This window comes from Ischnura elegans, chromosome X, assembly GCF_921293095.1.
Source record: "Ischnura elegans chromosome X, ioIscEleg1.1, whole genome shotgun sequence".
Classification (NCBI taxonomy): domain Eukaryota; kingdom Metazoa; phylum Arthropoda; class Insecta; order Odonata; family Coenagrionidae; genus Ischnura; species Ischnura elegans.
In genome coordinates, this window is record NC_060259.1 from 120,404,841 (window position 1) to 120,423,686 (window position 18,846).

The 18,846-nt window shown below is 38.5% G+C and overlaps 1 protein-coding gene and 1 long non-coding RNA gene across 2 annotated transcripts; one reads left to right on the forward strand and one right to left on the reverse strand.

Annotated features, from left to right (window-relative positions):
- The first annotated feature begins 11,182 nt into the window (after nt 1-11,182).
- LOC124171296 (jerky protein homolog-like) lies at nt 11,183-11,905 on the forward strand. Its single transcript, XM_046550443.1, has one exon. It carries the CDS (start codon nt 11,183-11,185, stop codon nt 11,903-11,905), a length of 723 nt encoding a protein of 240 aa, XP_046406399.1.
- A 1,787-nt stretch (nt 11,906-13,692) lies between these two features.
- LOC124171545 lies at nt 13,693-18,780 on the reverse strand. Its single transcript, XR_006867828.1, has 2 exons — nt 18,716-18,780; nt 13,693-14,502 (listed from the first exon to the last, which is right to left on the reverse strand). It is a non-coding gene; the product is annotated as an uncharacterized LOC124171545 (long non-coding RNA).
- Between the last annotated feature and the right edge of the window lie 66 nt (nt 18,781-18,846).

Sequence of the window (18,846 nt, forward strand, 5' to 3'; positions counted from 1 at the left end):
GCTTTACCCGTTGCACTGTGCCCCTAAATAACTTACTTCTTCTTGACCTAGGATGGGCACTCAAAAAAAACTTAGTGAGGTAGTAAAAAACTAAACATAGAATGAAAATATGTATTTTACGGGGTTGCTCTAATATTCGATGAGACGTAACCCATATTTCTCAAGAGAGGAGAGGAGCCGCTAGAGAAACTTTTCATCTAGCATCTACTCGTCCGTAATATCACCACTAGTCCATAGGCAACCGCCCTCTGATCCTCCTTCTTACGGTATACAGATATATTCCATAATGTCGGCCAATTGCCAACGATGAATTTAACTTTAGGTTTTATTCAAGCGAAACATACTGCCAATTTAATGGCATTTTTTTGTTTCCCAAAGGAACCGGATTGACATGTAAAAAACAGTATATGCAACGCGCATACCACACCGGCATCCCAAACATATTTTTGGAAAAATTTATCCGCGTTCCAGTTCGATTTGAATTTAGAGCATATTATGTTTCAACATAGTATTTTGGATGATTGAGCAATAGTCCATGCTTTTATTTTTTAAAGTATTAAGAATAGAGTTCATTATGATTCTGGAATGAAGTGATCAAGATGAGCCTCTTTTTTACTATTATCATATTTCTCCCTACATTATCAGTGCTAAATCATAATTTGTGACATAATGGATTACTCTTTCTACTCCCCTTCGTATATTTCTATTGATACTAATTTAAATTTGGATTGAGAGTTGTTAATCATCGAATTACAAGTAAATATGTATCGAATCTGTATTTTTTCATCATTGCAATCTATGGAGGAACCATGTAAAATATTAAATATTGAGGCTTTATGAAAGAGGTTCAGATCAGGGGAAAGTCCAGGATTTTTTTTCTGGAGGACAGCAAGGGTATCTAATAGGTCTCCTCAAATTTGAGATTAAAAAACAAAATACAACAATTACTGCAGAGAGTATTAATTCTCTTAATTTTGATATGAATGTTATTAACATTAAATTAAATGATTGAGTCTCCGCAATACACAAAAGAAAACGAACGTAATGATGACCGTATTAAAAATCTTGTATATATATTTTTTTAAGAGTTTGGGGGCGGGGTGGCATGTCCCCCTATGCCCCCTCCTAAATCCGCCTATGCCATCCGTCAGTCCTCTTCTCTAACATCCGTGTTTCCAAAAATATGTAGACGACCACGAGCCCCACTTAACTCATGGGGACGGGTAGGAATAGACTTGGAAGGTTGGCATATGAAGAACTTTTTCCTTTGCCTTCACGAAACCAACAGCCGACGAGGACGGACGCGACTGAGCTACCGAAGCCGTAGTCAAACTCCACGAGCTAAAGGCCTATCGGATTTCATATAAGCGGATGGAATGCACTGAGGCGACTCCCCTCCACGCACGCGTTGGGCCGTAGGTTTGTATACTTTCGGGCTCCGTGGCGAGGTTATTCCTCTCTTTAGATTCATATTTGGGCTCACCATTTATGTCTCACTGATACGAAGCAATGCAGCCGATTAGTTCTATTCTGTGCGCGGTAGATGTTTTAAAGTACTGGGAGGGTTCGAGTCCAAAGTAATCATAATTTATGCATTTTTAAATAGAAGACACCTTAACACCAACATACTCTATGCAGATGGCTAAACGAAAAGATAATATCGAATTTTCTAAAAGGCTTAATTATTAAACTGATGAATCTATCTACGTTACCATATTCATTTCTACACAGATTCATTCAAGCAGTGGAAATAAGGAGAAATAAATTGGTAAATGAACTCTTTACTCTACTTAATCCAACGACTATTCATAATAATTCATTAATTACCGAAATAATGATCACCTTTGTCTCCCAACCGTTTATTCAAGCTAGTCCGTGATTTTACTGTGATATATTTTTTCGGTGTAGAAGGCTCTTATAGCTATTAGCGTAACAGATCGTGAAATATTAAAACTAATGCGGAAAAAGTTGAGAAATTAATCAATGGGCCCTGATAATATGTCCATCTATACATTGAAACTAGGGGATGAGGTAATATATTAGAATAATTTTTTTCGTCGCCCTAATAATGGGTACTTGCCCTGCGATAGGAAAATGGCTACCGTCACACCCATTTTCAAGGGGGCGATAAAACTAAATTAGAATGTTATAAACCAATCAAGACTAATGTCAGTAGTGTGGAATTCAATTGAAAAGGTTATCGCTAGGTACTAGTGCGAATTCTAGGATTAAAATGTCAGGCTATTTTTGTATCACTATTGTTTCAGGAAGGGCTTTTTTAAGTTACCCAGTTACTGGGGTTATCGCAAGACATTGCTAAAGTCCTGTATCAAGACAGTGAAATTGATGCAGTGATCATTGATTTCAAAAAAGCTTATGATAAGGTGTCAGATGGTCAATTGATATATAAAATAAATTGGATCGACAGATACACATACAGATAGACAGATAGATTAACCATGGATAAGAGAATTTTTGAAAGATAGATACCGGAGGGTAGGAGTAATTGTTGAACATTCCTTGGAGATAGCGATAATATCAGGGGTCCCGTAAGGAAGCATAGAAGTGGGAACAGAGTCACAGTTATGCCAGGGTTTTAGGGATAGAAACCTCAATGGTGAGAGCCATTAATAGGTTATGTGGTGTCTTCAAAGCCTTTATAAAAGAGCGGAGTTGGCCGGAAATAGGAAGGAACGATCATAAATTCAAAATTAAGTTCAAGAAGCGGAAAACAGATATTTTGTAAAAAAAAACCCTAAAAAGAGGAATAAAGGAGTGGATTAACGTCCCTGAAGATATTTTAAAGATATTCCCCGTAAATACAACAATTTTAAGAATAAGTGCTCATCGATTCTTGTTTGATGACATTGCGGTTTATTATGGCGAGTTTGGAATAGGTTTATTTTTGGTCAATGTTCACATTTTAGTTATTTGATAGTAGAATTAATGTCTTTTTAAATAATATTTGTGTATTTTCTGACAATTTAATTCGTTATTTCATAGGTAAACGTTCATTCATTTGTTTAAATCTAATGCTGCCACCAGAGAAAAGCCTAATAGCAGTTATTTGTAATAAGTAAGTAAAATGTGGTCTCACACAGTTAGGAAAGCGTTTGTTCTTTAATTCACGTAAATTCACGCATTTTGTTTTCGTAATTAAGTACTAGACATTTGAAAACTATAATTATCGATTGAATTACAATTAATTTTCTTAGGATACGGAATTCAAAATGATTTTACATATGAATGTCTCTGGTTATTTACTAAGAAATGTAGTTAATATGAGTAAGAATTATTCTTAACTTAGATTGGACAGTAGTTAGCCGAAAGGACACGAAGATGCAACCTCTGCCACTTCCTCTGCTTATTTATTCTCAGTGAATTAATCTGCCTCGAAGTAAATGTATTTTAACCGAGATAGTCATTATTTTAATAAATTTGGTCGTTAAAAAAAATTCGGTATTATTTACGCATTGAGTTTACTGTGTCTAATATGCTGATTTTAAGAATGATTCTTTTACAAAATGAAGAAAATATAATTACTTCGAATTCGAACCCGCCAAAAACTCAAGCGCTACTAATCCGCTTGAAGTTATCCTACTCAGCTACGGAGCCACATCTATCTCACATTTAAACGTTGAGTCCAAATATGAATCTGAAATGAGGACATAGTATATCCATTTTATGAAAAGAAGGTATGGTTACCTCGAAAATTAATTTGATGCATGCGTATTTAAGCCATTCTTTAGAACCTGTTTTCATGATAAGAATAAAAATAACCTATAATAAGCTGATGTATAACTCTGAACAGATTAAATGAAAGGAAACTTTTCCAAATTAGAGAAACAAATTTGAAGAGATTAAGTATTCTGATAATGCATTCGTGAAACATGGCTTCGTTAAGAGGTAAATTTTCACGTACATTTTTGGCTCATTCATTAAACTATAATAAAATGGCAAATTCTTATATAAAATTGCACGTTGTATCAAATAAGATAGTGGGAACCGAGGGTGGAACGGGATAGCGATTTTAAAATGTGAAAAAGGTGCTCCGCAAGCGGTAATAAACTACAGCTAGTCCAGATTGGTGTTGCTCATAAGTTCATCAACAATAATCTGGACTAGATATAGTTGTTGCCGCTTGCGGAGCACATTCTTCGGCACTTATAAATCGCTGACCTCGTTCCGCACAGGGTTCCCATAATTAAAATAATATAATAATAATAAAATGTGTTTTTATGGCGTAACCAGTCCTTCCGGTAGGATCTAGAGAGTCAAGCCCCAAAAACGCAAGTTGCATAAACGACAATAATTTTTACTTTACCTTATTGCCAAAGAGTATATCTTTACTTTGCACCTAACGATCAAAACATATTGATTTAATAAGCAGAAAAAGCATGGAATAATAGTTACAAGTAAAGACCTACCTCTATTCTTCAGCAACAGACCATCCGCCTCTCACCACCAATAAAACAGCTGTGAGACTCCGACTTCACGATAACAGAATGAGGACTAAGTGGAAACACCGAAAGCGGTTGCACTGCTTCTTACTTACACCTCTTGGGGGATGAGAAATTGCTAAGAAATGTATGGGGTTCTCCTCGGCAAGAATAGTCCAATGCAGAGTAAAATGCACTGAACTGATTTTGAGTCACAGTGCACCACGAAGTCAGACGGGTGAGTTTCGGTTTACGCGTCATTGGGCTAGCAAGGCAGGGAGGGAGTCGGTGGCTAAGGGGAGGTAGTAATAGAGCGATGGCGAGACGAGGGGGGGGAGGGGAAGTGTCTCAGGGCGCCACCCTCTATGCACTAACACCATTAATTAAATTTTAACGGTGAGCTACAGGAACTGGATTTGCAATGGATTTGCTACAGGAACTAAAAACCACTGGAAAGTTTTGTCTTTGCATGAGTGATCACCTATATTTTGCTATAATTCGTAATATTTCTATAACCGTGTGGTGTGCATGCTGGAGTCCAATTGCATGCTGCATGCTGAAAAATGATCATCCCCTGCCAAACACCCTAGTGGTGGCTTACAGGGTATCATGTAGGATAAATTTGAGCCAATTAGGGTTACATGCACGATAAAAGCTTGTGGAATCAGGATTTCCCATGCTCGGAATGACTCATTTTAGTCAGTTAGCACCTCACACTTCATTATTCCTCCCTTATCATGGACCAGAAAAGAAGTCGCTGGTCACCGAGTAGGGACTACTTTGGCTCAGTTTCCTCATGTACCCCAAGGAGAGGACACCGGTGGCAGAAAGGCCTGCTGAGCGCGGCTCGCGACTATCTTGGGAATTAGGAACGAATTGGCGGAAATGCGATGCAAACAATGATTTTTAAGTCGACGTTCTAGAACCAACAGAGAATTGAGAAAACTAACGTATGAGCTAAATATTCTTATATCTAACGTTCAATCTCAAGTGTCTCAGATGTCTCAAGTAAGTGTCTAAAATTCTCGATGTAAGTGAATTGAATAGTAAGTGCTTAATCATTTGACATTAGTAAATTGATAATATCGTTAGTCATTACAACCCAAGATTTATGGTAAAATAACTACTGCTTAACTCGGGGATTGTCTGAACATGCATATATCATTGTTCTATTTTATTGTACTCTTTTCAGGGGCCGTATTCTGTATTTCGTCGGTACCGCACCGGTCGGTTTCCCTTCCCAGCCCACCTACAGCAGATCATTCCGTACCGACGACGGTTTCCATACCGACGACGGCAAATTCAGCGATTCAGTATGGTCGTCGGTATCAAACCAGACGGTACGGTTCCCCCTCCTTTTAAAACAGGGAAAATCCGAATATATCCGAAATTGAGTGAAATAATAGTTGCCTATTCAGAGTGAGATAAAGTGATAACATTGCGGCATAACTCATATTTAATCAAAAATATATTTTTTATGTCAAAGGAGCAAATAAATGATGATAGAGAGAAATAAAGCCTATTACAAGCGAGTGAAAGTGGTAACATAAATGAGAGAAAGTCATTATATGTTAGCAAACCTCATTTTTATTAACCATTATCTTATATTTCTGTCAAGGTAATTAATATAGATGATGACACAGTGAATTATAGAGGCGTATTCGAAGGGGCAGAAAAAGATAACATTGCAGAAAACCTCATTATTTACTCGGTGATGAGGTAAAAACAGAATAAAACGTACAATGCGCACCCACCCGGAGTTCATGAAACCCACTGGTCGGTGGCCGTACCGACACCTTTTTGCTGTCGGTACGGCTACCGACGATCTCCCGTCCTCTCGTCGGTGCAGCACCGATCGGGTTCGTACAGAATCGCACGACTTCTTACCAGGAGTCGGTGTGACGTCGCACCCGACGAATCGGTGCCGCACCGATCGGTTTGGAGTTACAGAATACGGCCCCAGGTCAATTCGTGAAAAAATTGACGTCAGCCATGCAACTGCCTTGCTGACTGTGCGGATAGTGACAAAGGCGTTGATATCGCTAGCACCTGTCGTAATTCGATGGCCTAGGCGCCATGGAGCGCAGGTCGTTTGGGGAGGTTTTGAGGCCATCAGTGCCTTTCCTAAAGTTTTGGAAGCTATCAATGGGACACACAATCATATTCCTGCTCCAAAACATAATCCGGAAGCCTATATTAATCGGAAAAAAATATCATTCCATTCAGTTGCAGGTAATTACTAACTGAGTAATGTGACCCTGGTCAAATTTCAATTCGAATGATGCAAAGATACCAATATAACATTCATTATTTCTCACAGGGAATATGTGACCATAAAGCCCGTTTCCTAAACTGCTACGGTGGGTTTCCTCATGATCAACGAGTTTTCCGTCTGTCGGAAGTGCAAGACTTTCTTGGCGATGCAACAAAATTTCCAAGTGACAGTCATTTATTACGCGATGCTGCTTACAAGCTGCACTCAAACCTCATTGTCCCCTATCGAGATAATGGACACCTGATGCGACGTCAGAATCATTTTAATTTTTGTTTATTGTCAGTTAGGATATCTATTGAGAGGGCCTTGGGCTCCTGAAAAGTCGCTTCCGCAGTTTGCTGCATTGTCTGCAAATGACTGACACTGCAGAAATACCCCAGTTTGTTCTTGCTTCTTGCGTATTACACAACATCTGCATATAGCCCGGAGATGATTGGCGCGAATCGACCACAAAATAACAATACATGCAATGGGCATGCCTCACCGGTATCCCAAAGCATATTTTTGACAAATTAATCCGCGTTCTAGTTTGATTTGAATTTAGAAGAAATTACGCTTCAATACAGTATTTTAGATAATTGCGCAATAGACCATGGTTTTATTTTTTACACAGTATGAATAATAAGCTCATTATGATTTTGGAAAAGAGTGATCAACAAGAGCCTCTATTTTATTATCATCGCATTCCTCCCTACATTATCAGTGCCAAATCATATTTTGTGACATCTGATGCTACCACATTGCAGAAAGAGATTTCAACTCATAAAAATAAAATTTTCATTGAAAATCATGGAAATAATGATGAACAGCAGCCTTTTGTAAAATGGAAGGTAGAAAAAAATTATGCCGCGGCCAAGAATCAAACATAGGATCTCCGGGTAGGAGTCAAGTACAGTAACCACCGCTCCCAGTTGTTGAGACCGTATTTCTGAGGGAATAAAACCAACCTGTAAATATCTAACCTCGTTTTTGTTAAAACTATCGGTTATATAACCCCATATGGGGGATGATTCGTGGTCAGCTCCCGATGGACTACGACACTACTAAGTTAGATCGAAATCTGAGACCCTCACTTCGCCACTTTCCTTGTTAGACAAGAGGAGGAAGTAATAGGCTTATATATTGAGGCAGGATTAACATCTGGAAAGTCGCGGTGGGTCTAACTAACCGGAGAGGTTTTTAAAATGAATAAAAGATACTGTCATACATATATTATTTAATTTTTGAGAGATTTTGCTTATTTGTAATAAACCATTGCAAGCATATTTAAACTAAGAGTGAGAAAAGTATATAAATTCTTTTCTATGTAATTTTACCAATCCATTCTTGTTTTAATCTTAACAACAAATACTTTTACGGATCATGAAAACACTTTTGATTTAAAAAAAGAAGTTCGCATCCATAAATTGACGTACAAGAACAATACTTGCAAATTAGCAGTAAATATAAGTATTAGACCACTGGATCATATGGAAAAACGATATGATAACTTCTTTTTACTATCGCCAGCTGGCTTATAACTATCACGCCTTTTTATTACTAAAACCCAGATTTTTTCCAATCATAATGCCTCTTTAGAGAGCGCTTGTCGATACCCGTAATAGATTCGAGAGCAGCGGATAAAGCTATTAATAAAGTACTCGTATTGACCATGACAAGGTGAATTATTTCAGGTAACAATGACTGGGGGGAGAGGGTGTTATATTTTATTTACGAATGAAAATCATCGCATTCTGAGAGCTGTTATTAACAGAACAACAGAAAAACTCCCTAGCGATATTTCACGTCCACAATACGATCTAAATTCTAACTGGAATTGCAGTCTTTGACTCTCAAAAAGGATAAGTTGCCATTAATCCTCTGGGCTACTAAGACTATCACTGAAAGAGAGACCGCACTCACCGGCAATCGCCTCGATGGCATGGTTCAGTTGAGTCATTCCGCGATGTAAAAGGAGTGTGTTAATCGCACAGTATGGGTGTACTCAGTTGGGGGGGTCAGGAGGGGCCAACTGCCCCCCTCCCCAGAATCGAAAATTAATGTAATTCAAAAGGAAAGTTTGGAACAAAATTTATTTTGAATAAAAATGGTTTGAGCATAAAACGTGTACTTAAAGAAATAATTTTTTCAAGCAAAATATTTAGAAAATGCACGACTACGGCTTGTCCCCTCCCCTAGTTGTGATCCAGGGTAGCCCCTAGTCTTGGTGGTCTAGGGATGACTACTTTCACTATGTCTAAACATAGGACATAATACTGAATGCGGGTGAGGTGACGTCGAGATGCTAGTAAAAGAAGAAGGTTGGGATATGGACAAGTGAACAAAAAACCAACTAACGATGTGTAATCTAGCGATTACCTTACTATTTCAAGTCGGAACATCCCGAATGAACTTTAAAATGCATATAACTTACTGCCATCTGACTCATTCACAATCCTGGATAATTAATACTCACCACTATGAATTGCAATTGCAGGCGCAATACACAGTTAAGGATTTGGCGGAAAAACGACTGATCCAGGAAAACACGCAGTTCATCCCTGTAAATTAAATTCAATTGAACTCAAAATAAGGAACAATATACGAAAGATTATGGAATTCCGTCTCCCTGAAAAAGATCGACCAATTAAAGTGACATTAATCAAGGTTATCTGTAAAATAAATCAGCATGCATGAAATTCTGCTAAAAACCCTAATCTAAATAACTCAAATCAAGTCTTTCTATCGCTTTAATAGTGTCAACTAACGTCTATGATAACATCACCCAAACCAAAACGGGTTTACTGTTAACCTTACGAAAAAATGAGCTTACCATCTTGATATTTTGAGCGTTAGCAACTACAGCAGACTCCCGATTATCCGGGTGCGGATTATCCGTGCTGTGGATTATCCGTGCATGATTTTTCACTCTTCGTTGAAATTTTTCGCGATCTTTAAAAAAAAATCGCCGGAGTTCCGTATTTAGTAGGATAAACTTAAAGCCGTTTCACATTAAATGGGTGCTCATTGTGTCATCCGTGGTAAGGAGTAGTGAATATAAATTCGTCTAAAGAGAAAAATGTCCAGTTCCGGGACGACTATTTAGCCTTAACTCTAATTTCTTCTCGCTACAGTTTTTGCGAAAATTAATTGAACGAAAGAATTCTAGCTTACGTTAAAAGTCAAATGCAAGTTTTGAAATCATCAGAAATGGATGGATTTACTAATATAATGAACAATTAGAATAACAAGAACACGCACAGTCGGAACGCGTCACAAGCGACGACATGGGGGTAGAATACGACCGGCCGCAGGGAAGGGGCTAGGCTGGGCAGCGGAAGCACGAGGAGAGGGGGGAGGAGGAGGGGGCTTGGAGGAAGAGGGGGCTTGGAGGGGAAGGAGCGCGTTTTCTTACGACTGCTACGAGGTTATACAAACGTTCGTCTCTTGACTCCTCCCTTCGAGTTAAAGAGAGGAAGGTGATCCTTGAATAAATGACTCGTGCAGGAAGTGAAAATAATTATGACGCTCATAAGAAATCAAGAAAGCAAAATATAAAGATGCATTTGTAGCGAAAACATCTTAGCGGTTTTTTCGTGCAGCCAAATACAGGAACTGGTGATTCTTGGATAAATCGATAAATGAAAGTTATGGTGCCATGCTTGACAATTTTTTAAAAAGTCAGAAATGCGTCGTGTTTGGACTCATTCTTTCTTATACTTGGTGCACGCTACTATTATCGAAGTCATATGGAGGCAAAACCGTAATTATGGAAAGTTGCTTACTGTCAGCGAAGAACACAGTGGGTGACTCATGCTGGCAGCTTGGTTCATATATTGGGGTCAAGGAAGTCAGGTTGCGTGAATAGAATTCTACTGGAGAGGAGGGGAAAGACTTCAAAAGATACATTTCCTATTGCCCTCAGGTAACTTGAAGCTTTTGCTCAAGGCTAGTGAACCTTTCTGGGAACTTAAAGTAATATGATATTTTATTTTGAGGCCAATAATGTATCACCTACGTAACATATGATCCCTGCGCGAAACATAATCTGGGGTGACTTGGGCCTGTTGGATGGTCTTAGAAAGGTGGAAGGGGTAAAAGGGGTAGGTTGAGGCCTGATGAAGAATGGAGGGATGAAGTCGTCCTAAACTTCGTAACTTAGTGATTACTTTTTGCTGACACGTGTGAGTAACTGCCGGCAGCAACATATCGATTAAGGCTTGAGTTTTGTGGGTCTCCCGCAGTCGCGGCTTATGCTTCGTGGTTCTCTGTTGCATGTGCCATCGTTAATTAGGTTGTCCGGTGAACAATTCATCCACCTGGAGGAAGTAGCATGGCTGATAAACGCAAGAAAATTGTGTTGACTGTAAAACAGAAACTGGAAGTGATTAATAAACTAGAGAAGGGGGAATCGGTGATAAAGATTTCCAGAGATTATGGCATTGGATGTCAAACAGTGCGTGATATTTAAAAAAATAAGACCAAGCTAATGGAATACGCTAGGAACTGTGACAGTGGCGCAGGACCATCAAATCGCAAGACAATGAAAAGTGCATCATACGAGGAGTTGGACGCCGCAATGCTTCAATGGTTTACCCAGAGGAGAGCGGAAGGCACACCTCTTTCTGGTCCAGTTGTCACAGATAAAGCAAAGTTTTTCTACAAGCAACTGGGCTTCGAAGGCGAGTTCAACGCATCATCTGGGTGGCTAACAAGATTTAAAAATAGACACGGCATACGTGAAATAAGTATTCAAGGAGAACGACTGAGTGCTAACAATGAGGCTGCAGTAGCGTTTCGGGAAGAATTTCAGCAGTTTGTGACTGAAGAACGGTATGACTCCAGCCAAATTTACAATGCTGACGAGACGGGGCTATACTGGAAATGTCTGCCGTCTAAAACGCTAGCGTTCGTGCAAGAGAAGCATGCACCCGGCCACAAATCCTCCAAAGAACGATTGACAGTGATGTGCTGTGGGAATGCTTCCGGGAGCCATAAACTTAGATTGTTAGTCATTGGAAAATCGAAAAGGCCTCGATCCTTTAAGGGCACTGAAGGAAGTCAGCTTCCCGTTGATTACAATCAAAAGGGAGCGTGGATGGACCGAGAGATATTTGAGTATTGGTTCCACTCAAAATTTGTTCCCCAAGTTCGTTTGTTTTTAAAAGACAAGGGATTGCCTCCGAAAGCAGTCCGAATTAGAAAATTTTAACGTCAGACGACGGATTAATAATTACTAAATTTTTGCCCCCAAACGTCACATCAATTATACAGCCAATGGATCAAGGCGTCATTGCATCAATGAAAAGAAATTATCGCGTTGGTCTTCTGCGAACCCTATCCATTGAAGATGAAATTTTGATGAACTTCTGGAAGAAAATGACAATATTAGATGCAATTCACGGTGTATCTCAGGCTTTGCTTTCGGTGAAAGCTATCACACTAGTTCGTTCGTGGATGAAACTTTTGCTAGACCTCGAAGGTGATTTCGAGGGATTTTCAGAATCAGATGTGAGTGATCCCAACTTGGGGGAACTAGTAAAAATAATGAAAGGGTTCGAAAATGTTGATGTAGAAAACTTAAACGAGTGGTTGGAGAGAGACGAAAGTGAACCGGGATTCCGTCATATGACGGATGAGGACATTATTAACGCCGCGATCTCTACCGGAGTGGCGAGTGAGGAGGGGAGTGAGGGGAGTGAAAGTGACGAGAGCGGAGAGGAGGGGAGTAGCGACCGCATGACCAAGGCCCTTATATACTGGTTACTAATCTTTGGCTCAATGTTGTTGCCTTGACTGACGCTCCCACCCCTCAAACCCCTCCAGAGAAACTCTGGCGCGCAGTGGCGCTACCACTAGGGGAAATATGGAACTAACTGCGGTCTCGGCGGCGGTTCGAAAGCAAATCGGGACGAGATGGAGTGATAAGAGTCGGATGTGGACGAATTATAGGAGGAACGATTAGATTCATTGAATAATTTCACCATGGAAATGCGCTATGGGCTGTAAATCACTAGTTCCTTAGTTTCGGCGGGTAAATAGGACCTAGTGAAGCCAAAGTAACAATAAATTTATCTGCATTAGGGTTTTACCTAACTCTCGGAATTTTCTGATCGAAGGCGGCGGCAGTTGGAAAAAAACATATAGGTACATTAAAAGGCATTTCTCCCGTTAACAGCCATTTTACACCGTGCACATAATTGCACAAACTGATGAATTTACTAAGGCGCTGTCAAAATAACATCGTGCAAAGCGATAAAGTGCTAGAACGAATACATGCAAGATGGTGAAATAGCCCCTATTCTAATTTCATTGAAATATCCGTGCAATTGCACGCCAGATGGGGATAGAATAAGATCTCATGATGGCCACTGCTAGTCTTCTTTACAGAGTGAGTCAACACTTCCAATGGTCATTTTAACAAAACACAACAAAGAATCACTCTCTCGTCGCCTAGGGTCCGGTCTCCCAGATGCCAACGTATGGTGAGGATATGATTGATCAGTTCACCTTACACATGCTTATATAGGGTTATGTTATGCAAGCAGTTACATAACATACAGGGTGAATTCTGAAAGTGATGCAATTGAATAACCCGTGCCACCCCAATTGGTTGGAGTGGGATCAAACTACTTGGAGTAGGAGGAATGGACTCTAATCATTGTTGCAAGACCAATCTGATCGCTTTCTAAGCTATGGAAGGACGTAAGTTATTATAAACCCCCCCCTTGGCCGACCTTGTCAAGGAAAAAAAATGGAATCAACAGTCGAGCAAAGTTTAAGTTTTATGCTAAATATCTTTAGGAAACGAAATAAGTTGTGAGGCTTCTAGCGACTCTGTTCTGCCCTACTCACAAGTTTTGAGGGAGTTAAAAGCCTTTACAATAATAATAATATGCCTTTATTCAGGCGAGGTTGAGACTATGAAGTCCCCTCTTCCACCTATTGAAGGGCTCCTTGCCACAACATGCTACGAATCCACACCCTGGTTCCCGGCCAAACACCAGATTCGTATGCTGCCTCACCTGTAGTCCGGAGGTCACCCCATCAGATATTTTTGTGCAAGTTAGGATTAAGGCAGCCCTGAAATGAACCCATTATTCATCCATAGAAGAGATACAAACAGCCATGAAAAAGACCTTACGAGAAGCCTCCGAAGAAACCTCCTTGGGCATGTACTCAGTCACAGCACAGTCGCTGGAAAAAATGTGCAGAGGCCTAAAGACAGTACTTAATCAATTTCTTATTACTCTAAATTAATGACACAATATCCAGATCACAAAGGAAATATAGTTAATTATTAACCTATGCTATTTAATGTCTCTTTAGAAGTGCACCCTATAACATTTATTGAATTAGAAATATAGAGCGGCTGTAAAATATACAAGACCATTTCAATGCACTACTCTCCAGTGTTGGGAAAAATCTGAGAGAGTAAAAAGTTCTCTCTTATCTTTTGGAAATAATCACTAGGATTACCTCTATCAGGAAAAAAAAACACCTTTTGAAGCTTACCAACATTTATTTCCGAGAAAAATTGATAAGCAAACATTTTCAGGTATACATTCTATCAAAAGGAAGTAAATTTCCACATCAATTCGTCAAACAACATCTCTCTACAATGTCATGAAACAGACAGCCATAAAAAGCATCAATTATTCTCCTGAAAACGGATTAAATAAAAGCTGACTGTAAGTTCTTCATTTGAATTCTAGTAGGAAACAGCCACCATAGGTCTTGAATATTGAAGTCCACTGATGAATCATCTTAAGGAACAGCCTTCAAGGAGTTTCACAGACATCATATTAGCTGATAGAACAAATAATAAAAAAGTATTAGTACAAGTATAAGGGCTAATAACAAAACCATGATAAGAAATTTAAAATAAAAAATGTCCAAAATTTAAGAAATTAGACCAAGGCATTTAAAACATATTAAGTCACAAATAACACAAATATTAGTAATGTGAGTGAGAGTAAATTATTGAATAAACTGAATAAGAATAGGAAAAAAATAAATATTCAGGCTTACAATTAGATAATGATCAATAAACAAAATTAGTTCACAAATTTGGCATTTAAAGTAATGATTTCTTAATGATTTTATAAATAATTAAATAGTCATCCATGAATTCCTAAAAGTCAAAATGTAAAATTCATAGCATGAGCTAAAAAAATTGAGCCATCAGCAGTAAACACTATCCCACTGAAAGCGCAAGTTTTATTAGAACACATTTCCCAAAACTACATCACATCAAATTATTTTCACAAGTTCATGGTTCACTGGTTTCATATACCAGTTTATCATGTGGAAATATGAACAATAATGAGTCCTTCTCTAGACTGTGAGAATGGAATTGAGAAGCAGGATAGATGCAGGTGAAATGTATCTCATGATCCAATATATAATAGATTTGCCAGTGATCATTTTAAAAACCTGGAATTTGCTAGAGATGAGAACATAGCCCATAAGGACATTGCCCCATCTCAATTCAATGCTAAGGTAAGCCCTCCTCTGGGGCAAATGTGCAGAAAACTCGGTTAAATAAATCAAGCCGGTGTCCCACAGTCAAATTTGCATCCAAATATTTGTCTCAATATGTTTGGAATAAAAATTTTGTTGCAAAAATTTGCATGCAATGGGACAGGGGTTCCCCACGATGGACCAAAAACAAACGAAAGACAATGTTTATGTATACAAATTTGGAAGCTTGTGGAAGTGAAGTATTCTGTCTTTTTAGCAGTTGAAATCATCTGAACAGGCCTCTTGAACATTAAAGAGAAAGAAAACAGAAGGAATGCTGAACTTGGCGTTGGCTGGAAAGCGTTGGAGTAAGCGTGCTTAACATATTGGAGAAGGAGTTGCTCACTGATGTTCCTGTATATTACTGATATTAATTGACGATAAGTGAGGATATTTTCATGTCCCTTATAAGCAAGGTTGAGGGCAGAATAAAATGCCAGGATACAAACGTGAGGCAGTTTATTCCCGCAAGGAAAATGTTATTAATAAGTGATGGACATGGTCATTGAAATGTTATGAATTAATAGTGCTTTAATACCTAAAGTAAATCTTTTATTCTTTCCAAAACACCCCCTCCTTGTATTGTGAGTCTAAAAGGAAGGTTCCTTCTCATTAAACATGAACTCATTTACACATTACAGATTTCCTAGTTGAGAGTTTCCATCGCGTATTCCATACAATATTTATGAAAAATACTCCACCGGTTTCGACCTTTTCAGGTCTTATCAAGAGGTGAACGATAATGAACATGACCTGAAAAGGTAGAAACCGGTTGGGTTTTTGATGCATACTGTATGGAATGCAACAAATTTTATTTTTGTGTCCATTATATATATTTATTAATTAATATGCTCATGCAGACGATAAATAACCTATGTGGCCTGTGTGTCAGCGTTTGGCGCTTCTCTTTTGTCCAGTCCAGTGATTGGTTGGTTTCATCCAATTGGATGAAAATTTAGAACCTGTCCTACCCATTTGGACAAAACCGTGTTTTGTACAAACCAAAGGACCAAAAGCCAGTTGGATGAAATTTTGACCGTGTGATAGGGTGAACGTCAGTTGTATCAAATTTTGATACAAATTTGACCCTTGGACATCGGCTTCAAATAACTGTGGTGCCCTACTGTATATTCAGAGTGTATACGCTCACATTTATGAACTTTGATGGTTACTTTACTATGAACTGTGGATAGTGATGTGCTTGGTAGAGGCATCAATTCCGAATGGCTTAACAATAAATTCAAAAGGCTTCTGAGCAGGACAGTGAATAAAAAGTGATAAAAAATTGTCTTCATAGTGACAATTGGCCTAAAGAGTTAAGATTTTATGAGCTTATCCAACATGAATTGGGTGAAATTAATTAATTGCTAATAATGAGAGGGGCAAGAATAGTACATATTACCAAAAGTTCTCCAGGAGTGTAAGTCAAGTCGTCGTTCACAAAGGTCATATGGAGGTTGTTAGTATGAAGAAAATTTTAAGAACCAAGGTTTGGAGGAAAAGTATGCAAAAAGATGTTGAACAGTGGTGTAGATCCTGCCATGAATGTCAGTTAGTGGCTAGTAGTGACCCACTAGAACCAATAGTACGATCTGAATTGCCATGTCAACCATTGTAAGTTTGTATTTCCTTGGCCCCTAACCATCAGGTGGCAATTTGTTGATAGTGTTAGATTTGCACAGTCCTTATTTGTCTAAAGGCTTGTTTGCACGGTATGGTTTGCTAAAATCTATTTCATCAGATAATGGACCACCATTTAAAGATGCAGGATTTCAGAGGTTTCTGAAAGATTTAAATATTATCCATCATTTTTCTACACCATATTGGCCCCGGGCAAATGGAGCGGTAGAATGCCAAAACAGGAACATTATGAAAAGATTAAGGATTGCTGGCGCATAAAAGATAAGTTGGATAGAGGAACTTCTGATATACCTATCCTCATATTGAGTCACTCCCCACTTGGTAACAGGTTGCCCACCAGCAGCGTTGTTTTTAGGATGCAAGATTTGGTAAAAAAATTCCTGATTTACAGTTATGTATGCAGGTGAACCTGATATTAGCTGTAATAATTAGAGACAGGGAGTTAATGTTGAAAGATGATGGTAAATTGTATGCTCATTTAAACTGTCTTGCAAAGCCTAGTCTTGTGGAACCAGGGGATGTGGTGTTAATGAAACAAGCTTGGGAAAACAAACTATCCACTCCCTTTAGACAAGATCCTGTGACCATTATAGAATCTAATGGAAATTCGGAGTTCATTTATGATAATCAAGGGAAACCTCATAGAAGGAATACTTCTCATGCTAAACCATATCTTCAGAGGGAACAAGAGAATGGGAATAAGGAAGAGAACTACAATGAGCTAACACCAAGGGAGGATATAGTACAGTTGAGGACCAAAAATACGGAATCCAGAAACCCCAAAAAAAACAGAAATCTAAAATGTTTGAAAATTCTTCTGCATAGGGTTTCGACTAGACACCTCGTGGCACCGGCCTCTGAGCCTTGTTCTGGGACGAGTAGGATGTTAGCACACTCTGTAAACATACACTAACAACCTGGGCACTTAGGGATCTCAAATATCAAGCACAAGAGCCTGAACACATTTATAAATTAATTAATTAACAAAACATACCATGAAGACCAGAAATCCAGAAACCCTTTGCTCCCAAGCTTTCCGGATTTGAGGTCCTCAACTGTAGATGGAGGAAAGAATTTGCAACCTAATCCTGTGATGGCAGGAAACAATTACAGGAAAACAGGAGACTCTCCAGGAGAGATGAGGTCAATGAGAGAATGTAATAAATCTAGTTCTTTGCAGTATTATAAAATGTAGATCACTGAATAACTAGTATTTATTTATTTATTATTTATATACTGAACACTCAGTATTTAACATGCGCTGATTATTTAACATATGCCAAGCTTGTAAAAAGACTTTTGATTTATCTGGAATGAAGAATGTTATTTTGGTTTATAAGTGAATTGGTGTAGTAAGTATCAGGATTTGCATTTGTTTTTGTTCAAGACTTTACGTTTATGTAAGGGTAAGAATGTCTCTTAAAGGAGAAAAGGGATGTTGAGTCCTAAGGTTTGCCACCATGCTCAGAAGTTGGGAATGAGAGTTCCGGTGTAAGAGTGATGAACAATAAAGATGGCGAGATGTAAGGTGTGCTTACACATCGTTGATACATACTCTAATAGGTGATTGATCACCCAAGCTTGGTAGTACATATACCAACTTTTATGTTATGCTTAATGGTCTAAACTACCTAAACCTCTCACAGATGTTGGACATTGAAGATGTAAAAATCATCCATAAAATAAAACTTGGGCTCATGTCACCTTACTTAAATTAATAAACAATAATAGTGATATTCATAAATATGAGAGCAAAATTTTCATATTACTTCTATGAGTAAATCGGGACACAAATGTTCAAAAGAACAAGCTCAGATCAGACATCAATATACATTTACATATTTTCAAATTTACTCACATTGCTGGAAGGCGGCTGTATTTCTCTTGAGGACATACAGTATATTTGGATCTGAGGGTCTACATCATTCTTTGTATCTAAATGTTCGACTCCTCCAGACAGTATTATTAGGTTTCATCTCCCAAAATTAC

Excerpts from the sequence above, each read along its gene's own strand:
- LOC124171296 (XM_046550443.1), top strand. The coding sequence starts at position 11,183 with ATGGAATACGCTAGGAACTGTGACAGTGGCGCAGGACCATCAAATCGC.